Source organism: Ipomoea triloba, chromosome 1, assembly GCF_003576645.1.
Source record: "Ipomoea triloba cultivar NCNSP0323 chromosome 1, ASM357664v1".
Lineage (NCBI taxonomy): Eukaryota > Viridiplantae > Streptophyta > Magnoliopsida > Solanales > Convolvulaceae > Ipomoea > Ipomoea triloba.
In genome coordinates this window covers 12,407,733-12,431,443 of record NC_044916.1, presented here as the reverse complement: position 1 = coordinate 12,431,443, position 23,711 = coordinate 12,407,733, and the positions used below count along the sequence as shown (strand labels likewise).

At 32.2% G+C, this 23,711-nt stretch overlaps 1 protein-coding gene across 1 annotated transcript; it reads right to left on the bottom strand.

The window, feature by feature from the left end:
• Positions 1-2,468: 2,468 nt before the first annotated feature.
• LOC116032014 (aluminum-activated malate transporter 8-like) lies at positions 2,469-4,748 on the bottom strand. Its single transcript, XM_031274433.1, has 6 exons — positions 4,484-4,748; positions 4,236-4,376; positions 3,824-4,096; positions 3,620-3,717; positions 2,931-3,077; positions 2,469-2,822 (listed from the first exon to the last, which is right to left on the bottom strand). Exons 1-6 carry the CDS (start codon positions 4,746-4,748, stop codon positions 2,469-2,471), a joined length of 1,278 nt encoding a protein of 425 aa, XP_031130293.1.
• Positions 4,749-23,711: the final 18,963 nt, after the last annotated feature.

Here is a 23,711-nt window from a genome sequence, read left to right as displayed (position 1 = left end):
GGTTGATCGTTTAGATACGGTAAGTAATTTAAATAGAGCTATATATTATATATAGTTAAATTATAATTTATAAATTAATATGTTAACTAATAACCCTAATTAATTTGTTTTGTAGGCATTGGAAGAAACCACATATTCTATGAATGAAATAGAAGAAGTTCGAGAGTTGTGGGCAAAATATTTTCTAGAAGAGTGCGTGTAGACTTTATTTCGTTTTATAAACATGATTATCTCTATTGTTATATTGTGATGCATGTTGTTTTTTTATTATTAATTGTGAAGGGTAGTGTGAATTGTGGTGATGTTTGCATGTGTTGGTGGATGGTGATGTTTGTGTTGGCTTTAAATAGTATGTGTTGGTTTAAAACTAAATATTTGTGTTTGTTTGAAAATTGTTATTTGTGTTGGTTATTAATTTGAAATTAGTCATGTATGTGTTGGTTTAAAAATATCATTGTGAATAGATAGATATAGGTTTATAAATTTTGATGTTGAGTGGGATGATTTGGAAAATTTTGAGGAGGTTTTAAATACAAAAAATTGGATTAATTGTAATTTTAAATTAAATATTAAAAAAAAGAGGTTTACGTGCAGATACCGCGTAAAGTATTTTTAATATTTAATTTAGGTGCCACGGAAAGCCTTAATTTAATGTTATTTTATTACTTTCCGTGGCACCTGCTACGCTACAGGTGCCGCGGAAAGTATTTATTTAAAAAAAAAAAAGAAAAAAAAGAAGAAAGTTAAATGCTTTCCTCGGCACCCGTAATGGGTGGCGCGGAACGCCTTCCCTTTTAGCGTCAGTAGCATAGGCTACACCTGTAGAGGTGTAGCAAAAACACTTTTACAGGTGTAGCCTATGACTGTTTTTGTACTAGTGAATGTTGAAAACAATCTCATTAAAATTCTCAAACTGCAAGTCTGTGCTCGCCTAGATTCCACCTAGACGTCGCCAAGGCTCTAGGTCCTAGGCGCTACTCGGGTACGGTGCCCGACTAGCGCCTAGCCCGTACTACTGCAACCATGATTATGGGCTGGTCTTTAATATGTTGGTTTTGATGACCCAAATTATATATGGTTACCCGACTCGTCTCATAGATTGAGCCGTGAGACGGTCTCACACAAGTGTGACCCATATTTTAAAGAGTAATAACAAATAGTAGATTATTTTTAATGGAATTAAATTATTAAAATTATAATGATCACAAAGCCATTAAAATTTACAAAATTAAAGGACTTTGTTAATGCTGACATTTCTTCTTAATCGCTGATGCATTATGGTTCATTGCTGATGTTGTGGTATATATCATCTATAAACTTAGGGGTGCATTAATTTGGATTCTAAACATATGGTTTTTTTTTTTAAATTTTTCTAAACCAAAAAGCAAGCTAATTTCAAATCATTCATAAGAATCCAACCTCAGCACATGATCAAGAAGGTTGATTAGGTCGATTGTCCGCACGAGCAGTTCAACAGGTCACGAAATGAAATTTGAAAGAAGAGACCAGGGAGCAAACACCTCTCAAAACGACGAGGGAGGCCGGGTTGTGATAAAAAGGGAAAACAACAGTCAAGGAGATGTATTTAATGCGGTTCAGATATAATATAATACATTTAGTGATTAATATAATGTGAAAAAACTGAAAATGACTTTGCGGTAATGCGGTTCAGATATAATATAAGACAACACTTCAGATCAGATTCTGAAAATGACTTTGCGGTTGTTTTTCTTTTAAGACTGAAACGTTTGAGCCGGTAAGTAATATTTGTCTTAAAAGGTCAAGTATATTATATATATTACAGAATATATAAAATATATGATATATATAACTGTTGATTCTTTGTGCTTCAGTAGGTTGAGAAAGTAGCTATGAACAGATACTAATTATAACAGAGTCAGTAGTACTAAAAAAAAATTACTTTGGCGCTTGGTATATAATTAATGCCATTTGTTTGTTTGTTTGTTTTTTTTAAGACTGGCACATTTGAGCCGGTAAGTAATATTTGTCTTAAAGGTCAAGTATATATTACAGAATATATGATTCAATTCGTTGCCCTAAATTCAACGAATACAAGACAAACAAACGGAAGTGGTAACGTAATAAGACTAAATACTCAGGAAGTGCTGACCAAGTAAATGATGAGTGATGAACCTTTTTTTTTATTTGCGGGGCCGTGTGCTGGTAAATAAGTGAGACCCTATGAAAATATAAATAAACTATGAATTGAAAAAAAAATTACAAAGAGAAAAATGCAAAAATACTAAAACAAATTCAAACTTTATTTATTATGAACAAAATTGTAAACATAATACAAACTACAAATATTTTATTTAATAAGTTTATCTAAACATAACACATGTAAAATATAACCCAGGGTTAGACTAGGGGTCCTCAAAATTTTGGGCCCTGTGCTGTTGCTCATCTTGCACGCCCTAAAATCCGGCCCTGATGAACTACATCATGGATCAGCACGGTAGGGTGGAGAAATTGTCATCGCTTGGGCTGTCGTGGAGCGGCGCGCGCAGGGGGTTTTCGGAGAGCTCTTGGGTAGCTTCCCAGATTTTATCAACCCCAGCGGTGAGCTTGATGATAATGAGCGCCTCGTCGAGAGCCCGGAGGTTTTGGGCGTTGGCGTCGAGCTGCAGGGAGGCCTGGAGGTCAGCTATGGCGGCCTTTGCGCTTTCCAGATGGGTTGTAATGTCCGGTGATGGATGCGTCATGGTTTTTATGGTTGATGATAGCTCTCTTAAGGCTTTAATTGACTCTGAATATATTACCGTGCATGCTTCTTTCATTCTCCTCGCCAACTCCGTAGGGGCCTGCATTCAATTAATTTCAACATGCTATGCGGCTTCATTCTTTCTTCCCTAATTATATCATTACTTTATTTCATCATCATCATCATGTAAAGTTAATTAAATTAGTACCTGATGAGATTCAGAGGCGGCTAAGCAGGAAAGTGATTGAATATGTGAAGCGCATTCCCTAACAAGATCTCCCACTTTTATGTATTGGTCCCATGGGTTACCAAATCCAAAACCACATGGATCAAACTCCCACCATGCATGTATTGCCTACAAATTCAGTAATTAAGCATTTCTATTAGTAATAATCATCAATTTTTAAGTTGTCAGTACTACAAATAATAATAACAATAATAATATTAATAAAAACACGCAAGTTCGTTTCATACATACATACATACATAAGAGTTAAATTCAGATTTAGTCATCTTTAGTTCTTAACTTATAAAATTACCAAATTAAGTCTTAGAGTATTTAATCCGGCCTTTTCAATTTTTATTCATGGTAAACATTTTTCTTATGTGATTGAACTGGCCTAGGTGAAATTAGCACTGATATAGAATAATGAAATTAGGGTTTCGTCTTCCGTGTGTAAAAAGCAATTGACGAAATGGTCATAACTTTTCAATTTTACTCTTAATGTTAATGATTGACACGAGAAATGATGGATTAAAATTAGAAAGGATTCAATTCATAAGGATTAAGTTTTATAACTTTAAAAGCTAATAGACTAAAATTAGTAATGAGTAATAATCAGAGGACTAAATTTGAAATTAACTCTATACAAAATATTCACAGTAGTACGCGCTCACCAAAGATTTCTCCGAGTCTTTAGAGTTTATGACATCTTCATAGTCTTTGTCATCATCATATGCCTTGTCAACACTTTCCTCATCCGCTTTCCCAAACTCTGAAGAATAATATACAAATATAATTCCATCACCAATTAGTAATATTATTTTAAAAAGTAAAATAGCAAATTTATGTACTAGTGGGTCTTCCTTGCTTGAACTAACCTTCCAATGATTTTGCAACCTTGTCTATATTATCGGCAACCAGGTTTGGTAGATTTTCTGCGGCCCAAACTGGGAAAACAATAATTGAAATGATTATGCAGATGGCGTTGGCGATGATCACCGCTAACACCCGCTGATAACACATTTTCCAGATTTTCTCCACTCGGTCACCGGAAATCGCAATCATGATAAAAGTGAGAATAAACACCATTACTCCATCATTGTACTTGTTTTCGATTGGATCGAAAAATCTTGCCAAGTTTGACAAGGCAACTGCATAATTACAAGTAATATACGTCGTGCAATACCCTTGCGGCAAATTTAAACCTTATATCTTTCTAGTTTGGAAGAAGATGGAATTGAAGAATCTAACCCTAAGCCCTAATTACTTTAGATCCTAGCTTACACATACCTAGAATGAAGATTACTGTGCCAAGGATAAAGGGCTGACCAACTTGGCCTAAAAGTTGGGTCAAGTAGACAACTCCAATCCCCAGTGAAGCTGCTAAAAGCGTAGCTAAAACATTGTTAAAGCATTTGGAAAGTGTTTCACCTATTAATTAGAAAAAAGAATATGTTAAATAACTAAAATGGGATAGATGTAAGTAAAGAAGTATAGTATAGTATAGTAGTATTGATTGAGATGAAAGTGAAACTTACCAACTGTGAATTCAAAGACAGAGAACACAGTCAAGACAGCCAAGATTCCAGATTGGCCAAAAGCATCATAGAGAGGGTTGAAATAGTATAGCAAAGAAATCAAGGTGAGAGCTAATCCCACCTTTACACAATGCGTCAGTTTTCTGGGATCATCTCTTCCAATCTTGATTGCCTCCTTGGCTATCCCCACCAATTTGTCCCTCACCTTAAACCCGCCTGTTATTGCACTCCTTGCACTTGAAGACGACGGATGGACCGCTGCCATTAATGAAGAAATTAAACGATCGAGAAGATAGATTTGAGAGAGAGAGAGAGAGAGGATGGGAATTATATTGAAGAGGGATGGAGAAGCGGACTGAAGAGGTGTCGAAGGACTCCAAGTTCAAGCTCAACAATACATCTATTTATACAGATATCACGGTCCAATTGGTCAATCAAAATAAATTTTACCTAAGTTATAGGGTAATTGTAGAATTCGTCCATTTTATTATGAACACGAATTCTGTGTATTATATAACTGAGGTCACATAAACACTTAACATAATACACAGAATTCATGTTCATTATTTATGTTTATGCATATGTATATTATGAATATGAATTCTATGTATTATGAAATTAAATTCTATGTACATGGCCAGGGTCCATAATGCACTGTGTAACATATATAATTTGCCCAAGTATGCCTTCCAATAGTGTGATTTGACAGACGGTTGAGATGCAGAGAAGTCTACCAATTAAGTTTGATACGGAAATTACTACATGGATTCCCAAGTTATGTTCCTTAAAGTTTGATGTTGATACTTTTTTTTGAAACCCACCGAATAAAGATAACTCATCATATCTTGTCACTTCATGAAGTAAAAGTGAAAGAATAAAGAATGAAAGTAATGGACTCATTTGATAAATAGTACATTTTTAGGTAACTTCTTATAGCGGATCGGAGCAGGTTGCTATACGCCTATACACACAAACGTCCAACCAATATCCTAATTACATTGTCAATTGTCAAATAAATAATAATAATAATAAAGTGTTCTCGCTATACACACAATGACACAAACGTCCAATTTTGTATCCGTCCTTGTACAGAAATAAGGCAATTTTGCCTGTTTCCACATCCAATTTTTTAAAAGTTGAGAAGAAGGTAATGCAGCAAATGTGTCAGTTTTCACATTTAATTTTTTAAAAGTTGAGAAGAAGGTAAGGCAAATGTGCCTGTTTCCACATCCAATTTTTAAAAGTTGAAAAGAAGGTAAGACAGATATGCATGTTTTCACTCTCAAGTTTTTAAAAGTTGAGAAGAAGGTAATAATAGGTCATTTTTATTACTTTGAATTTATTTTTTAAAATTTTTATTTTAATTAAATATTACTAATTAATAACATAAAGTTTTCCAAAAAAAAAAAAAATAACATAAACCAAAATAATGAAGAAATTAAACGATTGAGAAGATAGATATGAGGAGCAGGCTCAACATTATTTTTTTATACGAGCAAATACCAATTTTGGTTCCACGACTATTAGCAAAATGACAATTTTAATCCACATGTTTAATTTCTACCAATTTTGGTCCCACGACTATTGTTTTAGTACCAATTTTCATCCACGACTATTATTTTAGTGTCAAAATTCATCACGCAGTCACATATCCGTTTAAAACGTGCAAAAATCTAAAATTATTTAGGGTATTTTTGTCATTTTCAACTTAATATCTCAATTTGAGCATGAATAAATGGATTTAAGTCCTAAGATTGATCAAAATTCACAGTTTTCCTCCGCATTTTACCTTAATTTGAGGAGGAAAACTGTGAATTGTGATCGATCTTAGGGATTATATCTCTTTATTCATGCTCAAATTGGGATATTGAGTTAAAAATGACGAAAATACCTTTAAAAATTTTAGATTTCGGTACGTTTTAAATAGATGGGTGACTAGCGCGATGATCTTTGGCACTAAAATAGTAATCGCGCGACCAAAATTGATACTAAAATAATAATCGTGGGACCAAAATTGATAGAAATTAAACATGTTGACTAAAATTATCATTTTGCTCATACAGAGAGAGCAACGGGTGCTCAGCCTAGATTTTGATCGAGAAAAATGGTGATTTTGGGAAACCACAACAATCAGTCAATATAAATAATAATAATAAAAAAAAAACAGTCGTTCAAAAAAAAACAAAAAAAAAAAAAAAAACAAGGGAGCATACACTAATCAATTGTCTCCTCAAGTTAATATGTCCACAAATGTTTTTTCTTTTTTGGTCCGTCCAATGTCTATAAAGAAGGAAACTGCATTCTTTTCACGTTTTTTTATTTTAATTTTAATTTTTATTTTTTTAAAGTTAAGGAGGAGACAATAGTGATGGATGTATATATTGAAAATGGCTCAATAATAAGAACCTGAAGGCCTAAGAGCCCATCGCTCGGAGTTCAAGACGATGACTCGAGAGGCCAATGGACCGGAGCTCGTCTCCGGACCCAAAGTGATGGATCTTGACTTAGTTGCATGGTCCACCACATGTGCTTGAACTTAGTCTTGTGACACTCCACGAATTTAGTCTAATTCGGTTGGAATTTCCTTGTATAAAAGGCTATTATTTTAACTTTACATGACATCTTCATTATACTTTGTCCAAACAATTACTCTAATTAATAGCATTACACTTCTTTTGTAATAGCTTTTACAACTATGAATTAATATAACCTTTGGTCTCTGGGACCTTTCTCAGCCATTTTTCCTATCGTTTTGCCTATTTTATTATCCATTTATACTTTTCTTAACTTATTGGGTTTAATAATTTGGACCTCTGGTTAATTAAATCTATCAAATGGTATTATTTTTTTCCACTCCTAATTTTTTAAAAGTTGAAAAGAAGGCTAGATTTTGAGAGCACCGGGTGCTCAGCCTAGATTTTGAGAACGTATACCCACTATTACGTTTCCACCCATAAGAACTAAGACAATTAGGTTTCCACCCAAAAGAAGTTAATAATAATAATAATAACAATAACAATAAGTTTTCACACTTCTCAGTATCCCCGGTACTCATCTTTTACAGTACGTTTGGTTCATGGAATAGGTCGGAAATGTAATGTCATTCATAGGAATAGACTATTCCATTGTTTGGTTCGTCATTTTATTCCTGAGAATAACATTCCCGGGAATGAGCTATTCCCTTTGTAGGAGAATAGCCATTCCTAGGAAACCCCTGGTATTATTTATTCTCGAGTATTTTATATATATATATATATATATATATATATATATATTATAGAATATACACTATTGGTCCTAGTATTATTGTGGCATTATCATTTTTGGTTCTTTATCAACAAAACAATTTAAATATTGTTAAATACAAGGACATTTCGCTCTTCAATTATGATTTTTTTTTAAAATAAACATAAAAAATATAACGTAACAGTTCAACTTACTTTGTATAAAAAAGATTGAAATGTCTATATTTAATGACATTTCAACGATTTTGTTGAGGAATGACTAAAAATGGTAATGCCACAATAATATTAGAACTAAATGAGAATGTTCTAATCAAAAAAAAAACTAAAAGTGAACTGTCTCCTATAAATCTATGACAAAAATTGGAATTAACTCTTAATTAAATATATGTATTTATATAATACGTTGTATTTGTTGAAGTACAACAACAACAACAACAGCAGCAGCAACAACAGCAACAACAACAACAACAACAACAATAACAACAAAAAATAATAATAATAATAATAATAATAATAATAATAATAATAATAATAAGAATAAATTTTTTGTATAGGGATATTTATGTCTTTTAAACACATACTCCAATTATATTCCTTAAACCAACCAAACTGAAATTACATTCCTAAAGTCTATTCCACGAACCAAACAATAAAATATAATTCTTATTGTATTCCTGACCTATTCTATTCCATATAAAATACAATTCCTACTCTCCTAAAATTCATCATGTGAACCATGCTGTTAGTGTTTTTTTTTTTCTCCGTCCATGTCAACAAAATAGGCAATACGGTTTGCCTTCTTTTCGCGTTCTTTTAAGTTTCCACCCAAAACAACTAAGGGTGTGTTTGGTTCACACATGGGAATTGGAATCGGAATGGGATCAAATACTTCTAATGGTAATGCGTTTTGGTTGAAGTATTTTGCATGTTTAGTAGTAGGGTGGAATTGGAATGATTATCAATATTACTATTTGGTTATTTATGATCATATTATGAGTATAAATGTTTTAAAAATACAAGAACAAAAAATCAAGACAATTTATTATAATATAAAGACATCCAAAGCACCAATATATATGAACAAAAAATAAATAAAAAATCTAAAAGCATTAATCCAAACTTAAAAATTAAATTACCAATTAGGAGGGAAAATAATGGAATGAAACCCTTATTTTATTAGGAAATGGGTTTTCTAATTAAGTGGGTAATCAAATCTCATATATAGTAGTGTTCTAAAAACCTATCAACCAAACAATAACAATGATTTTGATTCTTATTCTTGATAGCTAAACCCATGAACCAAACACACCCTAAGTTTGTCAATAGTCAAGTTAAATAATAATAATAATAATAATAATAATAATAATAATAATAAGGGAAAATGGCATCTTTGGTCCCCGAGCTTTAAACAAGTTCCGACTCAATCCCTGAGTTATGGCCGTATCCGAGTTTAGTCCCTCAGTTATGAGCGAAGTGGCGCATTTGGTCCCCGACCGTTAAAACTAACGGAAAAATTTAAAAAATTATTAAAATTTGAGGGGTAAAATAGGAAATTCACATTTTATTCTCTTTCTTATATCAAAACCACTTTTACAACATTATTTTTCACTTCTTAGCTTCTTATTTTCAATATTCTTTAATTTTAAAAGCATTTTAATAACTTTAGTATGACTTGTTAGGAACCTGATTCTCGTATAATAAACTTAAGACTTAGCACAAACAAAGAACACTTGATCATTGTGTTTAGGCGTATAAAAACACTATCCTAACAATTTTCGATTTTCTTTACTAAGCAACAAAGGTAATAAATTTAGAACTTTTGAGATACAAAATGATGTCAAATTTCTCAGGTTGCTTCTATGAGAAATTCACCAAAAGAATAACTTGAGATTTTTAGTATGTAAAAATTCTTTTGTATGCAATAGTTTAGTCAATTATCGTATATCTTGACAATATATGAAAATTATATTATATATATCTATCACCTCATCTGAAAATTATAAAAACTTTTGTAACTTCTAAAAACGATAATTGACTAAACTACTGCACATGGCCAATTTTTTTATTTTCGTGGCCATGTGCTGATAAATAAGTGAGGCTCTATCAAAATATAAATAAACTGCGAATTGAAGAAAAATTGCAAATAGAAAAATGCAAAAAAATAAATTTTCGGCCAATATAATCACAAATACATGCATATACTAACTATTAGGTCAGGGCTGGACTAGGAGCCCCAAAAATTTTGGAGCTCTGTGCGATCGCACGTCTTGCACGCCCTAAAATCCGGCCTTGCTACTGCATACAAAAGAATTTTTACATAATAAAAATATCAAGTTATTCCATTGGTGAATTTCTCGTAAAAACAACTTGAGAAATTTGACATCATTTTGTATCTCAAAAGTTCTAGTTTGATTACCTTTGTTGCTTAGTAAAGAAAATCGAAAATTGTTAGGATAGTGTTTTCACAAGCCTAAACACAATGATCAAGTGTTTCTTTGTTTGTGCTAAGTCTTAAATTTGTTATACGAGAGACAAGTTTCTAACAAGTCATACTAAAGTTATTAAAATGCTTTTAAAATTAAAAACTATTAAAAATAAGAAGCTAAGTAGTGAAAAAAATATTGTAAAAGTTGTTTTGATATAAGAAGTAGAATAAAATGTGAATTTTCCATTTTACCCCTCAAATTTTAACTATTTTTTAATTTTTTCCGTTAGTTTTAACAGTCGGGAACCAAATACGCCAGTTCGTTCATAACTGAGGGACTAAACTCGAATACGGTCATAATTCAGGGACTGAGTCGAAACTTGGTAAAAGTTCAGGGACCAAAAATGCAAATTTTCCTAATAATAATAAGAAAACAATTCTCAGTTGCATGCTGAACTCATCTTTTATCATGTCCACAAAGAACTGAAAGAAGGCAATACGGATTGTCAATGGTCAAATTAAATAATAATTAAAAAAACAAGTTTTCACATTCCTCGCTATTCTCAGTTGCTAAACTCATCTTTTAGTGTTTTGTTTTTGTCTGTCCATGTCCACAAATCACTTTCTTTTTTTAAAGTTAATAAGAAAACAATAGTATTATTTTCTTTCCCCTCCCATTTTTTTTAAAATTTGAGAAGAAGGCAATAATAGACAATTTTTATTACTTTGAATTTGTGTTTTAAAATTTTTATTTTAATTAAATATTAATTAATAACATAAATTAAAGTTTTCAAAAAAATAAAAACAATAGCATAAACAAAGATTTTTAAATTTTAAATAGTTATTTGTAGTACGATGAATTGCATAGACCTGGCAATTCGTGTATACTGATTCGTTAACGGCTTGACACGTTAACGACACGAACACGATAAGGTTAAACACGGACACAACACGTTAAGGTTAACAGGTTCAAATTTTTAACATGAACACAAACACGACATATATATACTGCAGTTTCTTTTCGATATATCTACAGTTTCATTCGACATTATACACTCTAATATGTGGAACTATTATTCAGTTTCCTTTAAACAAAACTACAGTTTCTTTTATAATACACTGTAGTTTCCTTTCAACACAACTACAATATCATTTCGATATAACTTCAGTTTAATTGGACAATATACACTCAAATATGTGAAACTGTTATTTAGTTTCATTTTATATACACTGTAGTTTCCTTTCAACACAACTACAATCACTGTTGCAAAAATCCCCGCCTAGGCACCCACCTTGGCGCTAGGCGCTCCTAGACCGAGGCGAATTGCTCCCTAGGCGTCCGCCTAGCGCCTAACTTGGTCGATTGGGCCGAGTTGGCGGCCGGCTAGGCTTAATTTGGCCGAGTTAACTCACCCAACTCGGCAGAGTTAGCCGAGTTAACTCGAGCAAGACGACCTTGTTAATTTTATTATTATATTTATATATATTTAAATTTATTTATTTATATAAGTAAGAGAAGTAAGAGATATATATAAATATATATTATATAATATATGACATACACACACACATATGAATTAATTTTTTGTTTTTATAGGTCGCCGCCTAGGTACAGCCTAAGCGCTGCCTAGACCGCTTAGGCGCTAGGCGCTAGTTTACCGCCCGACTAGTGCCTAGCGCCTACTGCAACCATGACTACAATATCATTTCGATATAACTACAGTTTCATTGGACAATATACTATACACTCAAATATGTGAAACTGTTATTCAGTTTCATTTTATAGACACTGCAGTTTTCTTTCAACACAACTACAGTTTCATTCCAATATAACTACAGTTTCATTTGATAATCTATACTATATATAAAAGCATTATCCTCCTTCAGAATTTTCCCGCCCAAACATAGGGGTATTTTAGTAATATGGTAATAATAATAATAATAATATTATTATTAAATATTAATAATATTAATTAATATTATTATAGAATAATATTAATGATAGAATAATATTAATTATAATTGGTTATAATAGGTTATTAGTAATTATGGTAACTATTATGATAGAATAATATTAATGAGATAAGAATGTGGTTTTGATTGTTACAATTTTTGGTAATATTTACCTAAATATACTCATATTCTAGCTGAGATACAAAAATTATGAATGTCAATCATATTATATTATATATGCTAATAATATATGCTAATAATATCTAATAATTGTAATTGGCAATTGCCATGTAAAATTAGATCAAATATGTATTATATTTTATTAGTAAATTAATTAGTAAAGCTTAATTGATAAGAAAATTTTATATGAAAATTAAATAATATCTATTAATTATAATTGGTAGTAATCATTATTGACAAATTGAAAAAGGAAATGAATATTATTAATTAATGGAAAATTATAAAAATTCCTAATTGAAGCCCAACAAAGTCAACATTGCCCCTACTTGGCCTCCCACTTGAGAAAATCACTTCATGTCGCTTGACCACAAGGCCTTTGGCCACTAAAATAATATTTGATTAAGAGATAAATTGAAAAAGGAATATGATACTATTAATTAATAATCCTCACATTCTCTACCTATAAATACAATGGATGTTGACAAAAAAAAAATTATAATTCTTTATTTTGCACTTACCTCCCTCGTCTCCTCATGTTGGTAGTTTTCTCATTCCCTTCTTCCACCGCACAGTAAGAAATCATATTACATGATATTACGGTGCATCTTCCTTTTATAATATGAATTAATTATTACGTTTTCTTTTTATAGTTATGTACTGGCTAGGTGTTTGCAAGCTTTTGAGCCTTAGCTCGAAGAACATCCAATTGTTCAGAAACCTGTTGATCCTAGCCTCTTCATGCATCGTTATATTAATGGTCAGGGATTGAGGGTCAAAATAATTCATCCTCTATTCGTTTAGGCTTGTCCCATTTTTTCTCATTTTTGATATGTAAACTAAATTGCTAAGGATAATGATTAATTGTCTCTATGAATTTGTGCATCTCCATCCAAAATGCTTAGATAATTATCAAATCTGCTTTCTTCCAAATCGTTGTGGGCGGTAGGAGTTGAAATGCATAATTTTGACTTCTCTTCCTCCATCAGTTTTAATGAAAGGTGACTACAAGAGTGGCGTATCAAAGAGAGTGTTGCAAAATGTTGCAAGCATGAAACGAGACTGGATGCAGGTTTTCTTTAAAAATAACTTTGTAGTTGATAGATAAATAATTTTGTGATGTCTAAGTGGTCTCTCTCATTAAAATTTTAAATTAATTGCACACGGGTAGAAAATCAGTGGGGTTTTTGGCGCAGCATTGTATATTTCTGCATTCTCTTTATGGGTTTAGATATTCAAAATCTAATGTTGTAAGTATAGATATATTGCAAAAGTTGGTCGGTTAATTAAGTTCTACTGTTAGATATCTTTTCTACACCATTAACATGTAATATGTATTTTTATTATATAATAGTTGACATTATATTTATTTTTTAATATTATTTCTTCTTTATTTTCTATATTTATTTTTAGGGATGTCAATCGGGCCAGCCCTGTCGGTTGTCGGGCTTATCGGGCGGGTTAGACTATTTGAACTAAAATAAAAAATGAATACTTACATTCGATAAAACGGGTCAAGTCGTCAACCGGATCCGGATTCGTTAGAACGGGTCAACCGGATGAGCATTGAGCACATTAAAATTTAACAAATCCAATTACAACGGTTCGATTTCGGTTCGAATTTAATTCGGTTCGGTTCGGTTTAAGACCCCCAAATTTTAACATTTTCTAGGCGACAAGACGGTCAAAGGGTGTTGCGCCTTAACGGGGCGTCGTAATAACTATGCATGAAACATCACATAATTCAAATCCAAATTCTAATATCTAAATATTAAAATACCAACATAACAAATTAACAATTTATAGATGAGTTCATCTTTAGTATTTTTTTTTTTTATCACTAGGTACATTTTTAAATAAAATTTTAATAAATATATAAATATAAATATATATTACATATAATTAATTAATAAATAAATATATATTATAAATAACATATATATATATATATATATATATATATATATATATGTTATTTATAATATATATTTATTTATTAATTAATTATATGTAATATATATTTATATTTATATATTTATTAAAATTTTATTTAAAAATGTACCTAGTGATAAAAAAAAAAAAATACTAAAGATGAACTCACCTATAAATTTCAAGTATGTTATGTTTCACATCACTTCTATAATAAAGAATAGTTTTTAATTGTTCGGGCTATCGGGCTAGCCCTTTTAATTTCGGGCTAGCCCTATAGGGCTATCGGGTTAAACGGTTTCGGGCTCATCGGGCTAATATTTTTATCGGGCTAACCCGTTCGGGCTATAGCCCTGTCGGTTTCGGGTTTTTTTGGGCTAGCCCATCAGGTTCGAGCCCGATTGACATCCCTATTTATTTTAATAATAATATAATTATCTAATCACAATAATATACAAAATTGTCTAAGACTGCGAATTGGATTCCAAAAACACATTTTTATGATATTGATATTGCCTAATATTCTTATTAATTATTTCCAACCTAATTATTTCAATTCCTAGCTGAAATTAATGTACCAAAATATTAATTATTTATTAACATAATTGCTTAATATTCTTATTTTATATTTAAGGTATAATATTATTAGTACAAAAATAGATTATCATTCCCTTCTTTTGAGTAATTATTATGATATTTTTATGATTTTTTTTTGTACTTGTCATTATAAAGTATCATTGATTTTGTACTAATATTTTATTATGATAATTCAAATCACCTACTCTCATGTGATTTTTATGATTATTTTATGCTAATCTATATACATATTTTTATACTTAAGATATAATATTATTGGCACAAAATAAATTATAGTTATCTTTTTTTTTAGGTGCAAATCCTTAACTTAATAATTAAATATTAATATAATTGCCTAATTTTTATTTATTGTAATCATTATGGTAATTCTCATTCCCTTCTTCTGTTTAATTATTTAAATAATATATATATATATATATATATATATATATAAGTATAATATTATTATAATTATAACTAAAGAATAATTGAATAATTTATTCGGCATTAATGTACTATAATTATAATTTTCCTAATATAATTTGTATCTAATTGATTTTGAGACTAATATATAAATCATTACATTTCAAGATTTTTTTTTACCTTACCATAATTCATCATTTTTCATTGTATCTATTGATTTTTTCAGCCACATAATTAAAACTACCCATAATGGTTCTTACTTTCATTTTACTCAATGAAATAAATGCCTAAAGTGCTACTTAGACGATTGATTCGATTGTACGGGGTGTTAGGGTTTAAAGATTCAGATAATATTTTCTTTTGTTTTTTTTTTGTTGAAAACAATTTTAATGAGCTACTGTAAATACATATATATTTTTGGTTTATTTCATTGGACTTTCTATTTATTCATTTATTTATTGTATTTTATTTATTTATTTACTTAGATGACTAAAATAATAGTAATGATTATCTTTTACATGTATCTATATTAAATGACATGCATACAATATACGTGGATTATGCATATTACTGGCATATTTTATGTATGTGTAATTTTCATAATTATGTTCATATTCTAGGCACATTTGATTTATTTAAATTCAAATGTTTTAAAATCACGTGTAGTATCTAATAACATAATGTTTTATAATATGTTTTTTTGGTAAAATATTGTGACGATCAATATATACAAGCAATTCAATATTACAAGAGAACAAATATTATATTGAGTGATCTTTTTACATTAATCACATAATAAAATAATTGTACACGTTCAATATTAGAATTTTTTTTTTATTATTCTATGTTGAATTTTATTATCTAAACATATAATATAAAATATTTATTCACGGGTAATTGAGCAATTATTTGTTTGAATTCAAGTAAGGAAAACATTAGAAAACATAATCGACCACCATTTTCATCATTTGCACTATATAATATTGATGTTATAATTTATATAATTATATATCGATCTAAATATTCTTAAAACATTATAATAAAATTCATTCCGTGCGAAAATATTAATATATAAAAACAAATGTAAGACAGTATCTTTTTAAGATGAACTATAGTATCATTTATGAAAGTACCTTAAGATTTACGACAATCATATTTTTTACTTAATGAAACGTTTTGTCATTGTGGACCATAGCCAACTGTATAATGACGGGCCCAAGTATGCCTTCCAATAGTGTGATTTGACAGACGGTTGAGATGCGGAGAAGTCTGCCGGTAAAGTTTGATAAATAGTAATCTTCAAAATAAAAGTTTGATAAATAATACTACCTCCGTCCCATTTTGTTTGTATGATTTGGTTAACGAGGCTTGATTGAAGTTATTTTTAATTCAATTTTTCATAATATTAAATTTAGTATTAGTATATAAAATTTATATAGTTAGAAACTACATTAAAAGTACTATTAAACACAAAAAAAACAAATTTAAAAATAATTAAAAATTACTAAAGAAAATAAGCAATGAACAAAGAGTTGGTTTGACCAATGAATAGTAAACATGACAGATAAAATGGGACAGAGGGAGTACATTTTTAGGTAACTTCTCATTACATTGTCAATTGTCAAATAAATAAATAATAATAATAAGAATAATAATAATAATAATAATAATAATAATAATAATAATAATAATAATAAAAGTGTTCTCGCTATACACACAAACGTCCAATTTTGTGTCCGTCCTTGTACAGAAATAAGGCAAATGTGCCTGTTTACTTTATTCCACATCCAATTTTTCAAAAGTTGAGAAGAATGTTAGTCAAATGTGTTTGTCTCATATCCCATTTTTTAAAAGTTGAGAAGAATGTAAGTCAAATGTGTTTGCATCATATCCAATTTTTTAAAACTTGAGAAGAATATAAGTCAAATGTGTTTGTATCATATCCAATTTTTTAAAACTTGAGAAGAATGTTAGTCAAATATGTTTGTATCATATTCAATTTTTCAAAAGTTGAGAAGAAGGTAAGTAAAATGTGTTTGTATCATATCCAATTCTTTAAAAGTTGAGAAGAAGGTAAGTCAAATGTGCCTGTTTCATATCCAATTTTTTAAAAGTTGAGAAGAAGGTAAGGCAAATGTGCCTGTTTCCACATCCAATTTTTTAAAAGTTGAGAAGAAGGTAAGTGAAATGTACCTCTTTTCATATCTAATTTTTTAAAAGTTGAGAATAAGGTAAGACAAATGTGTCTATTTTCACATCCAAAGTCATGATGATAAAGTGAAAAAGGAAAGAGATGTATATGTGAGGTGCTTGAATATGCTTATAGTGAAAAATCATGATGATAAAGCTCTTGACATGAATTGTGAAACATTTACTTGTATTATGTTGCAAATGTTGATTGCAAATGTGTCTAATGCTCGGATATCTAAGGAGGAGGATGAAGAGGTTAAGGCTGCAAACCGGGAGATAAAAATGAGCAAAGAAATGAGAGCCCGTTTTCGCTATTTGCTACAACGCCCTGTCACCTAGTGGAAGTACATAGATTTGTCCACCCTGAACCCCTTCAAGTGCAGACAAGGGGTAGAGCGCCTGATTCACCAACCTTACTGGAGCACTATTTTTTGATGTCACCAAGCAACCTATGCCCCACTGGTCCACGAATTCGTTGCGAGCCTTGAAGTGATTGGAGTAACAGGAGACTTGATAAGCCCCACAATCCGATTCCGCCTTTTCAACAATGACCATTTCATATCGGTCAACACTCTTGGGCAGCTTCTAGGATTCTACAACCAGGATGACCAAACAAGGCATTGGCATCAAAGGCTTAAATATATGGGACTTCGGTGACCTCGACACTCCAAAGAAATATTGGGCGTCAATTGCGAGACCGGGAGTTGATTGGAGTGGATTGAGATTCATGGGTTTCCACATTACATTGTCAGAATGCAGGGTATTTAGGAAAAACAAATGATATAATAGAGGGTAAAGTAGGAAAATTTTTTAAAAAATACTAAAATCAAAATAATATGAACCATTATTCATTTCAAAAAACAATTGGACCAACATTTTTTAGTTCCCATTATAGGTCAAACTTTATTGGCTCTTGTTAGATTTGTGTGTGTAGTTAGAGGGTTGCTTGAGTCAAGAAGGACTATTCGCTTGGTAAAAAATGATTTGATGTTTGTAACTGTAAGGCATGTTAAAGAGTTTTGAGTTAGATGTTTACTTGAATAAAAGTTTTTTTTTTTAAAAGTAAAATTTGAATTATTTTCAGTTTTTCACCATAATACAGATACTATATACTATAAGCGAAAAGAAGGTAGGGGTCATCAGTGGGTTGAACTCATCCAACTCTTGAGACATTGCATGCGAGGCCGGTCCAAAGGTTTTATAGGCCCCTTGGCGAAATTTAAAAAAATCCCTATTGAAAAATTTGTTCCGGATGATCAATTTGTTTACTTTTTTTTTTTTTTTCATTTTTCACTTCCGAATGAATGTTTTTTAGGCAACATTGTATAAAAAAATTATTATAAAATCTATCTTAACAAAAAAAAAAAAAAGGAACAAAAGCAGCTGGCACTTATATGAATCAATCAATCCGAATCAGTCAATCGAAAATCTTTAAGTATTTGAGTGGTTGGTGTGGCGTAGGCGTGACCGGCGACCCTTATACTCTTGGGCGGTTGGGCGGCGTGAGCGGTGGGTGTGCGAAGTCTCTTTTAGTCTTTGTGAGTTTAGTTCTCGACTTCCAAAAACAATTAACCCTATTATATTTTTTTAAAATATAATACTTAATATATATTATATATATAATACTCCGTATATCTAATATCTTATGGCCTATGAGCCCCCTCTAGAGATGGGCCCTGGGCAGGTGCTCACCCTGAACCCCTTAGGGCCGACCCTGATTGCATGTATATAAAGAAATTGTTTTCTTGTTGCCATATGTATATTTTTTTTTCTTGTTTCTCATGGAGATTAATATTGCCCATAGTGAAAGACTAATCCTATATTCCTATCCCATGGCCAAAGACTGATCTTATTTGGCATCAGAAAAGGTGAGCGAGTGGGTGGAACAAAATTCTCATATATGAAGATTATAGGTTTGATTCTAATTCTTGTCAACACTTTCTCGGTTGACTTCGTCTTAAGTGACTTTTTTAGTGTGATTTTTGTCTCTTAAATTTATATTTTCTAGCGCAATTTATTTCTCCTAAATTTATCTAAAATACATTATATTATCAGATAATGTTTGCATGTTTCTCTTTTTACCTAAAAATAGAATGATCTTTCAGGAGATATTACTTTGCTTTGCTTTGCTGGAGATATTACTTCACTAGGAAAAAAGATGTTGATAAAAAGTGAGGAAGATTGTATGTATATTTAGACCAAGTCAAGCCAGCTCATCATTTAATTTTCTCAATCTACCTAAACCTAACACCACACAACAAACTATTATCTCCACAAACATACAAACAAAAACTTTTATTGAATGGGAAAATATAAAATAAGGTTTATAAGGTTTCCCTTTTACACTTCAAAAGAGAATCTCATCCCCATTCTACACGGCTCATTATCAACACGCATATATGGTTAATCAAACTCAACCAAACCCACTAATCTCTCTCTCTTTCTCTTTCTCTCTATAATAAATCTATATCCATATACTATATGTTCTTATTCATAAAAATATTGAATCTGGAATTTTGATGAGAAATATTATAACTACGATTTTGATTCTCATTTCTAATGCGTAAACGCTTGAACCAAACACTCCTAGAACCCCTAAAAATGTATTAGATGAATGTAGCAACATTTCTCTTGTACATGATATAACTATTAATTAGTTAATGACACTGCCTTGCATAGTTGCATCACAGCTGGCAATCATTTAGCTTAGAATGTTAAATGTCCCTATCTATTTTATTTTCTTTTTGAAGAATTAAATGTACGTATCTAGAACGCTGTATATTTTGAAAATTCTTCCATATGTGAAAGGGCATCAATGGGCAGCTACCATGGTATGTACCTATTTGGGTTTTTGTATAATATTTTTTCGAAGATGGAGATGTGGAGTTGGTATTTTATGCGGACAATGAATTAGATAAATATATAATGTGCCATCTTATAAAATTGGTTAATTGTATTTTTCTTAAAGTTTGATAACTTAATTGTATTTTTTAAAATAATTAAAATGCTTATTTAACCAATATCTGTTATCATTATTATTATATATTTACATCAGTTCCTTAAAAAACTTCTTAAATCCAATGTGGTAGCTAGATATAACGTGCTATATATGGTATATATACTAGTTGAGAATATTTACTTCATTTAAATACAACCAAATATTTTAAATATTTTATATATTTTGTGCACTGCATGCCAATGTAAGTTAGGTGCAGTGTCATTCTCTGATCTGGTGGTCAACATTAGCAACGCCTCATTAAAGAGAGATAGACAATAGTGCAATACCGTTTGTATATTTCATAATACGACTGCTTTCATCACACCATTTAACCACAAATCACTATAGTGTCACCTGGAGCTTACCCGGCCTCGCCCTTTTTCTTTATGCACAACGTGTTGTCTTGGAATTGAAATTTTCAAGTGAAAGAATCAAGAATGTGCTTTCCAATTTTTTTAACAACAATAATAACAACAACAACAACAAAAACAATAATAATAATAATAATAATAATAATAATAATAATAATAATAATAATAATAATAATAATAATAATAATTAGTGTGTAACCCGGCCGTGCGAAGCACGAATAAAATGTTGTAAATATATAAGTTGTAGTAACATTCTATAATAATATAAGTTATATTGATATAGTACTATTCGTGAGTTATAATAAAATGAGATTTTTAGTAAATTGTTATAACAAAATGATAGTTTTAGAAAAAAAAAATAGATGTACAAAAGTGAAATGAGATTTTAAAAGTATGTATAATTACAATAAAATATGAAATTTGAAATCGGTAATTAGTAACTGTTTTTTTTTTTTTTTTTTTGGGAGTGACCCGTCGAGGACGGGATACAAAAGTTACCAAACTCTAATGGAATTCGCTCCAGCGACATCAGCAGCTAGAAGCACCTCAATGCTGGCGGGCGGCGAGTCTAAAAGAACCGTGCCCCACTCCCCAAGTTGCCCTAAGTTCGCAAGGTGATCCGCACATCTGTTTCCTTCCCTGAGAATATGCTGAAGAGTTATCTGCTTAAAGCTGCCTAGAAGGAACCGGCAGTCTTTGACTAGAGATGAGTAGCACCCATGATCTTCAAGGTCCCCACTGACTAAGGTGACAACTGATTCCGAGTCCAGCTCCAGAACCACTCTCCTAAAACGCTTAGCTTTTGCCAGCCGTAGACCCTCCCTTAGGCCCCACAGCTCAGCGGCAAAGCTGTTAGTGAAACCAATTTTAGTAACAAACCCAAAAAGCCAATCCCCAAGGTGGTCTCGTGCCAAACCACCTGCACTAGCAAGCCCCGTATTTTTCTTCAAAGCACCATCGGTATTAATTTTAATCCAACCATATTGACTCGGGCAAGACCATAAAACCCAACGCATCCTCCCTGAAGGCTCTGGATTCCGTTGGTGACCACAACGTAAGGACTCCCTTGCCGTGAATTCCACACGGCGAACGATCTCAAGTGGTGAGGGAAGTACTCGATCAAAAATTCTCCTGTTGCGCGATTTCCATAGTTCTCAGCATGTGTAACTGAAGGTCAGCCCCCAGGGAATGCCATTTATCATGTCCACCGAAGAGCAATTTCGCTTGAGCCACTGCGAAAAATTCAAAGCAGGTCCACTAGCGAACGAGGTCGGAGTCTGCATTATCTTCCAGCAAACCCGCGCGACATCGCAATGCATTAGAATATGGTCGAGACTTTCGCACGTCTCTCCGCAAGCTATGCAACTGCTATCATCGGTTAGCTTTCTTATGACCCTTATTGCATTGGTGAGTAGCTTATCTTTCATTGCCAGCCAAAGAAAAATGCGACACCTCTCCGAGATTTTGATCTTCCACAGCCAGTCCATGTCCTCCGAGTTATCACTGCCTGCAATGTACCTGTAGGCTTCCAGCACAGAAAGCATACCTCTCGGGGAAGTCGGCATTTAGAGGGCATCTGATATAAGATCATAAAGGGGAATAGGGATTGACCTGATTTTGTCGACTTCATCGCTAGGGAGAACGTCCTGCAATTTGTCAAAGTTCCAAGAACGATTAGGAAGAATGAAATCACTTACCTTGGCATAGGCGAGATCGTCGGGTATGTTCACACTATCAAGTAGTCCAAGTGATTTGTCTCCCACCCACCAATCTGACAAAAAACTGAGTGAATATCCTATACCAACCCTCTAGGCTGCGCCCAACTCAATGGTGGATCGACCTCTTAGGATACTCCTCCAACCCCATGACGAATGCTGCGGAGTAGGCGCTGTGAAGAAATTCCCGTCTTTTATATACTTTTCCTTCATGATTCGAACCCAGAGCTTATACTCACAAGTGTTCATTTGCCAGGCGAGCTTGGCTAGAAGAGCTTCATTAAAGTCATCGCATCGTCTAAGCCCTAAGCCTCCAGTACTCTTGGGTCGACACACTTCGTTCCACCCCACCAAGTGGATATTGTTTTTGACTTTAGAGTCACCCCAGAGGAAACCCCTACAAACTCTGTCAATCTCCTTACTAACCCCCACCGGAAGTTTGAAAGCCTGCATGGAGTAGACAGGCAGAGTAGCAAGCACCGATTGAACAAGGACTTTGCTCCCCGCAAGAGTAAGAGTGTCCGCCTTCTAGTTTGCTAGTTTCTTTTTCATGCCCTCTAGGATATACGTAAAGGTTTGTTTGGTAACCCGCTGTTGGAGAACGGGGACGCTAAGATAGTTCCCAAAGTTGTCCGAGACCGGGATACCCGTGGTTCTCTTCAAATCTCTTTTGACCCCTGCATTAGTATTAGGACTACAAAAAAATACAGGATTTATTCACATTTATAATCAAACCTGACTGCTTCGAGAAAATGTCCCAACAGTCCATGATGACTCGACCCTGTGTTTCCGAAGCCTCCACAAAAAGCATTAGGTCATCAGCAAAGAATAAATGAAAGACACCGGTACCGCCTCTTGAGACCACAATTGGTTTCCAATTCTTCCTATTAACATCAGTCTGGATCATCCGGGAGAGTTTTTCCATTACAAGGATGAAAAGGTATGGAGCCAGAGGATCGCCCTGGCGGAGACCTCGGCTGGGACGAAAAGGGGCAAGTTTCTCCCCATTCCAAAGCAAGGAAATGGAGCTTTCCCTAAGAGAAAACATAACCAACTTGATAATTTGAGTCGGGAAACCAAAGTCCTCCAGGGTCGACTTAAGGAAGTCCCAACTAATATTGTCATAAGCTTTATGAAGATCAATTTTGATGGCCATACTGTCCTTTCTCCCTTTTTTAAAGCGCATTGAGTGGATGATTTCATGCGTGAGAATGATGTTATCCATA